Source organism: Dunckerocampus dactyliophorus, chromosome 1 (genome assembly GCF_027744805.1).
Source record: "Dunckerocampus dactyliophorus isolate RoL2022-P2 chromosome 1, RoL_Ddac_1.1, whole genome shotgun sequence".
Lineage (NCBI taxonomy): Eukaryota > Metazoa > Chordata > Actinopteri > Syngnathiformes > Syngnathidae > Dunckerocampus > Dunckerocampus dactyliophorus.
The window spans coordinates 37,385,447-37,392,415 of record NC_072819.1 but is presented as its reverse complement, the minus strand read 5'-3'; the positions used below and the strand labels follow the sequence as shown (position 1 = coordinate 37,392,415).

Sequence of the window (6,969 nt, the reverse complement as noted above, 5' to 3'; positions counted from 1 at the left end):
ATTAACAGATAGTTACTGTCCCTCTTGTCTGTTTAAGTGGAAAATTAATACTTGATAAAATGATGGTACAAAAGTTTAATTTTGCGTGCCTTGGAATTGAATTAAATCAACTGAAATCTTCAGGTGTCTATAAGAAAGCATTAGCAATCTCCACAGCTGCAAACGTCAGCTACATGTGCACACCCTGCTTTCTGTCGTCAGTGGGTTCCATGAGGTCAAAGTGCAGACATCTCACTGGGACCTGTTTATCAAAGTGGGGTGTGTGACCAATGAGGATGTGCCAGGGGAGGCAGTGATGGGGGTGGGGGTTTTCAAGTGGACACCATTGAGAAAGCTCCCAGGAAGAGTAAGTCGTTCGTGGGTGAAGAGGACAACTGAGATGCTATAAAGCAGTTGAGGGGACCAGACGAAAAAGAAGAAGTGGGTCCAAACGTCATTGATTACTGGCCTCCTCCATCTGCCGCTTGCTGTCTTTGGAAGCCACCATGCCAATGTTAATGGGTTACTGGGTGTGTTTGCTTGCGATGTCACTGACAGTGAGCAAAGGCCATGCTTTGAGGAGGTAAGAGACTTTTTTTTTTTATACCAATTTACTGTTGAACTGAAATTTAGACGACGGCCTGTGTTTGAATGACAATCAGTGCACAGTCTCTCTCCCAAAGTAAGCTGGCATGAGCTCCAGCTTCACAGGTACACCAGGCACCCACAGGAAAATGCAACAACACAAATAATTAGAATGACTTAAAATAATAGCAATACGGTGTGTACGTGGGCCAGTGAGCATGGGACGGGCATGGTTTCATTGGCTCACTGTGAGTGCTTTATGACTGTAGTGGGAGATGAAGATGGGTTGGGGGCTGCAGACCCTTCAATCACAGGATGCAGTCTTACCCACCCACTTTGATGAAACCAGCATAGCAAACGTGTACCGCAATCCTTCTTCTCTGCTATAAACATGTCAACCCAAGCAGTGACATCAGACCACAAAATAAACACCTAAAGACACAAAACAAAAGTGTGTTCATGCTCGGGTCTGATGTTCTGTTCAGGATCAGACAATTAAGAAGTTTGTATTCTGCTAGTGGCCTCATGCTACAATTATGTCCTGGATAGCAATATAGTGTGTGAATGTGTATAGTGTCACAAATGTAATTATTTTGCATTCTGGAAGCAATCGTGCACAGTGTGGGTCAGTTGTTTGTTTTTCTTCTACCTCACGGGGACGACTTTTCACGCTTGTCTACTTTGTTTTCAGAATAACCCTGAAGAAGATGCCGTCTATCAGGGAGACACTGCAGGATATGGGAGTTTCAGTGGAGCAGGTGTTGACTGAGCTAGCCCAGATGAGCTCACAAGACTTCAGCAACGGAACTGCTCCCACACCTCTGACCAACTATTTGGATGTGAGACAATTTGTTCCTCTGGGTGTTAAGGAATACTTTGTGTGTGTGTGGGCGGGTGTGCATGTGTGCATGTGTTTGTCAAAGCAGACAAAAACTAAAAATGTCAAATTTAAGCAGCTGACCCAGTTGCTTTAAAGTATTTTTAAAGCATGTGCCAGTGAATTTCATAGTCTGAATAATAATGTGCAGCATAAATATCAATTTTCCTTTTCCTCTGAAAGACCCAGTACTATGGGGAAATCAGTATTGGCTCCCCGGCTCAGATGTTCAACGTAGTATTCGACACGGGGTCAGCTAACCTGTGGGTGCCCTCGCAAAGCTGTTCCCCTTTCTTCACGGCCTGCTGTAAGTGTCACGCACATGTAGCAGGAGAGCGTTTGTTTTGAGTAAAGGCTTCCCAGAAATCTTCAGTCAACTCAAATGAATTGTGAACTTTCAGTTACTCACAATAGGTACGATGCCTCCCTATCACACACCTACATGGAAAACGGAACAGGATTTTCCATCCAGTACGCTTCAGGAAACGTCAGGGGATTCCTTAGCGAGGATGTGGTTGTGGTGAGTTCAAAATCTACAACCTGTAATGTCATTCAACATGCTACGTAACCAAAGGTACGGGTCAAATATTAACAGCCTCGTAGTTATTTCTTATGAAGCACACATGTGAATAAAGTGCCTGTGAACTGATCCAAATTTGCGTAAAGTAGCCAACAGAGTTATGTAACTTGGACTCAAATCGCGATTTTGATGAAAGACCTGTAACTTACGTGGACTTTGATCAATGACTCGGGACTCGACTAGTGTGATGACTTGAAAATACTTGAGATTTTCAGTGAATGTGTTGAGTAAAATTTGTCTCCATTCAAAGTATTCAACTAACATGATCATTATGTAATTTCCAGCAGGACAACAGATTTTCCCGTTGAATTTGCCTCATTGAATGCATCTATTAACGTCAAATTAGGGTTTAAGAACAAACAACGAATGTGCGGATGACATTTATTTGCACTGACTAAATCCTGAATGTTATGTCAGCATTCTTTTTCTGTGGCTAAGTCTTGTTGCACTGGTCTTAATTTATAAAAAAAATAAATAAACAAAACAATTCAAAATGCATTCATTGTTTTTGTCAAATTTAATAGATTCTTACATTGTTAAAATGGCATTTTAACAATGTCATAAGGATTCAATTTCAAGCCATTGACTTGGGACTTGACCTGAGACATGCACGTCTTTACTTGCCTTGAGACTGCCGATTAAAGACTTGAGACTTCCCAAACACTGACTTGCTCTCACTTCTGGTAGGTAAGGCCACAGTACTATGAACACTCCAAAATATTTCAACGCACATTTGATTGTGGACATAATCATTTTTTAAAAACTTCACAACCGAGATGAAACTGTAACAAGTAAATGCAACAATGTACTGTAGACCAACATATTGCTCTAATTCTCTTTCTGGCAACACATTTTCTGGCCACTTGTTGCTATACAGAGTTCACAGGGCTCAATTATTCTTATTAGTAGTAACTGCCCCATAGGCCTTTCAAACTGCCTATCTAGAAGCAGAGCGCTACAAATTAGGGCCAACTGGTGTGTATTAGCAATTTATAAAGGAACATCTCATGCTCTAGTTTCACAGTTGAACATCAGAAAAGGAGTTGGATGACACAGAGCTTATTTAATCATATCCCTTCACTGTGTCACAGCAGTTACTCATAATTTGTTCACTTCCTTTGTTAAATAATAATAGTAGAGTTCCTAGATATATCGGAATAGTATAGTAATATAGTATAGTAAAGTAATAGTATCGTGATTTCGTGAGTATCGTGAGTTTTACAGTAATATAAAGACAATAAATAAAGGAGTACGAGTTGACAGCAACATTGTTCATCAATAAATGAGTAGTGTGTGAATTGTTCATGGATACAATTCAGACTGTTAAGAAAAGTTTAAAATCAAAACAAAGCCAAAAACATACATTACAGTCGTCACTCGCTATACTGCGGTTCAAACACTCTATCGCAGTTTTTCACAAATGTATTAATTAATAAATAATTGCTGTTTGTGGTTAACTATGACTTATTGTTAGTCCAAAAATCTTGAAAGGCAAGTTATATGTAGTATTCTGGTCACTAGGCATCGGCAATTTTACATTGATGAGACATGACATTTTAATACTTTACCTTCCCACTGCATGGAGTCAGCCATGGCATGTCTTACAGAGTGAAAAAAAGTTCTCCTCCCATTCCGTGTGGAAGTGGTACATTTTTGGCTTCTTCCTTTGTTCTTCCCCGCTCCGTTTGAAACACTTTCTTAAGTTTAGCATAAGTACATTAGAGAAGCTAACTAGTAGCTTGCTATGCTTGTGGCGGCCATCCCTGCAGTGAACTCGTAGCTTGCACAAACAGGTGTAAACAAAGAACAATAGGAGTGCACAGGTGACTATAGGGGCGTTATTTCATGTCTACGAGGCTGTAATAATGTTAAAAACTGTATTTAGAAAGTCATAAATGCAGGTTTTCCATGTTCTAACTACAAAAATGTTCAGTTTATTAATATTTAATCCTACTTCTCGGAAATTCACTTATCACGGTCAGGTCTGGAACCAATGAACCGTGATAAACGAGGGACCACTGAATAACATATTGTTATTCTCAAATACAATTCATAAGAAGGTTTTTGAGTTTTTGTAAGAATTCTTCATCAACATGAGGTCTTGAGAACAACTTGGTTTTAAGAGCTGCCGGTTCTTAAGGCCCACTGAACCTCATCTTGTCCTCTGTCCTCAGGTCGGTGGCATCCCTGTTGTCCAGGTGTTTGCTGAAGCGACCGCCCTGTCTGCCATGCCCTTCATCTTTGCCAAGTTTGACGGCGTCCTGGGAATGGGTTACCCAAACGCGGCCATCGACGGTATCACTCCAGTGTTTGACCGCATCATGTCTCAACATGTCCTCAAGGAGGAGGTGTTCTCTGTCTATTACAGCAGGTACGCTTAGGTCAGCTGACTTCCTCTCACTTCCTCTGCCGCAGTTATGGTGTTGTTGTGAAAACAGAGAAGCCTGCATACAATGGCTTAGCATTGGACGAAATTGTTTCTAAGGAACTTTGCTACATGCTAACCACTATGCCACCATGCGGCCCCTATTGTTGTTATCTGTTACAATTTGCTAGGCAATAAAAACATCCTATTTACTTTATGCTTTAGACAATCAAGAAGACAGATGTTATCACAAAAATCTAAACCAAAATGTGTGTTTAAACCCTGTTGGCATCTTGATGTATTTGATTGGAGTCTGTACAGAGGAGACAAACACACATACAACAAATTGAACAACTTTGTTTTGCAAACAGACTTCATATGAACAAGAGATTATAAGACTCAACTCAATTTTTACAATGTGAGCACGGAGAATGCAACACACTCTACAGTTGTCCGTTGACACTGCAGCCTCACTCTATCACTATTTTTCAAAAATACATCAATGAATAAATCATGCTGTTTGGATTTGTAAAAAAATATGCATATTGAAACAAAAACAAAACAAATGTTTTGCCTAAATTAAGCATTTTCAAGTATAAAAAGGGCTGAATTAAGTAAAATACATATATAAGGCATTCAGAAGATGCATTCAAAGACGCAGTGAATGGAATACGTGCATATCATTCTACACTGGTCACTAGGCGTCACTAATATTACTGTAATGTTTTTTGAGGCACACAAGCGCCAGACTTGATCACCGGAACAACAGGCTTTTATTGCAGGTTTGAATTATCTCACAACCCCTGACGTCACTTCCTGCCTGTCCTCCACACAGCTCCCCTAGGGAACACATTTATAGCAACACACACAAGCACAAGTCTTAATTATGTCTTCAATGGCTTATTTACTCTGATTATGTCTACTATATTAGGTAATACAAGTGTAAAGGTGATTAAAGGGGTGTTATTTCACGTCTTGAGGGCTCTAATAATGTTAAAAAAAAAACGTATCTACAAGGTTGTATGCAGGTTTTTTGAATGCTCTATCTCCAAAAATATTCCATTTATAGATAAAGAATCCTACTTCGCTGAAATTCACCTGTCACGGTCAGGTCTGGAACCAATTAACGGCGATAAACAATTACTGTATATTTACTGTATATTTGAAAACCGTCTTTAAAAGTGCTGTATTGGTTTTAGGGACCCCCAACATTCCCCAGGTGGAGAGCTGGTTCTTGGTGGCACGGACCCAAACTACTACACTGGGAGCTTTAATTACATGGAGACCAAAGAGATGGGCAAATGGGAGGTTGTGATGAAAGGGTATGCGTTTTCCCCCCTCACACTGTTGATAATGGATGTGGACACCCACTTTGTTTTACTATCTAACACTTCTTTCAGTGTTTCTGTGGGGCCAGAAATTATATTTTGCGCAGAGGGCTGCACAGCTGTGATAGACACAGGCTCCTCCTACATCACCGGTCCGGCCTCTTCTGTCTCTCTGTTGATGAAAATTATTGGAGCACAGCTGGATGAAAGCGGGGTATTTCTCTTTTCTTCTGCAATAACATTTCATGCTTGAAATATTTGCCAGCTAAAATGCCCTGTCCATGACTCAATCAGTACAAAGTGAACTGTGACACAGTGAAGACATTGCCAAGTATCGCTTTCCATCTGGGTGGCCACCAGTACTTCCTCACACAGGAGGATTACATTTTATGGGTAAGCTGGACAGTAATTGCTGCCGCAGTCATACAGTATGTATGGTGTACTGTCAATCAATAGACTTACTTTTTGATTTACTTTGTCTCCAGCAATCACAGATCGAGGGGGATGTCTGCATTGTCACCTTCAGGGGCTTGGATGTACCACCCCCTACAGGTCCCATTTGGATTTTGGGAGCCAACTTCATTGCTCGCTACTACACAGAATTTGACCGTCACAATAATCGGATAGGCTTTGCAGTAGCAGTCTGACACCCTTTTGGTTCTGTAGTTCGTACATACAGTATTAATACGCAACATATTAAGGAATTATCCGCCATCATCATTCGCTTCTTTGAATTTCCGCTTGCCTGTTCTGTCAAGGTTTGCTCAGTACGTTTACATGAACTAAAACAGTCAATTTCACAAAATACTTTGATCTTTCCATTTTGCACACTGCAATGTGAAGTCGATCGTTGGCCATACGTGTGCTTCTGAAAAGTTGGGGGCCAATTATGGTCATTTTAGCTCATTTAACTATGTGGGCAGAAGAAGAGAATGCCAGTAGCTGTCACTAATAAACACTGTCTGGTTAAATTGATAACTTAGCCTTCCACAGCTCTAATGTGCAGTCATAGTGTCTTAATTTGTGTTTAAATGACATCTGCTTTGGCTCTTGTGGTTACGATGCTCCTCAGAAGCAAAGAAAAAAATCTCTATTGGCTTACTTTGATGAAGTATTTACAAACATTTTCCGCAGTTAATACGTTTTAATTCATGGATTACTATCACTGATGTTGTCTATATGGGCAGTCCATTTTTGCTTCACTAAATAAAGTTTTATTAAGCAGAAGATTGTACTTCTTTGGATGTTTTTCCCA

The 6,969-nt window shown here is 40.3% G+C and overlaps 1 protein-coding gene across 1 annotated transcript; it reads left to right on the top strand.

The window, feature by feature from the left end:
* Positions 1-485: 485 nt before the first annotated feature.
* ren (renin) lies at positions 486-6,652 on the top strand. The gene is made up of 9 exons (XM_054797790.1): positions 486-562; positions 1,256-1,403; positions 1,625-1,748; positions 1,843-1,961; positions 4,196-4,392; positions 5,586-5,708; positions 5,787-5,928; positions 6,009-6,107; positions 6,200-6,652. Exons 1-9 carry the CDS (start codon positions 486-488, stop codon positions 6,359-6,361), a joined length of 1,191 nt encoding a protein of 396 aa, XP_054653765.1. The 3' UTR covers positions 6,362-6,652.
* The last annotated feature ends 317 nt before the right edge of the window (positions 6,653-6,969 follow it).

Excerpts from the sequence above, each read along its gene's own strand:
- ren (XM_054797790.1), top strand. The coding sequence starts at position 486 with ATGCCAATGTTAATGGGTTACTGGGTGTGTTTGCTTGCGATGTCACTG. Across the intron at positions 1,749-1,842 it reads CCCTTTCTTCACGGCCTGCT|TTACTCACAATAGGTACGAT; the intron begins GTAAGTGTCACG and ends GTGAACTTTCAG. Across the intron at positions 6,108-6,199 it reads AGGAGGATTACATTTTATGG|CAATCACAGATCGAGGGGGA; the intron begins GTAAGCTGGACA and ends CTTTGTCTCCAG.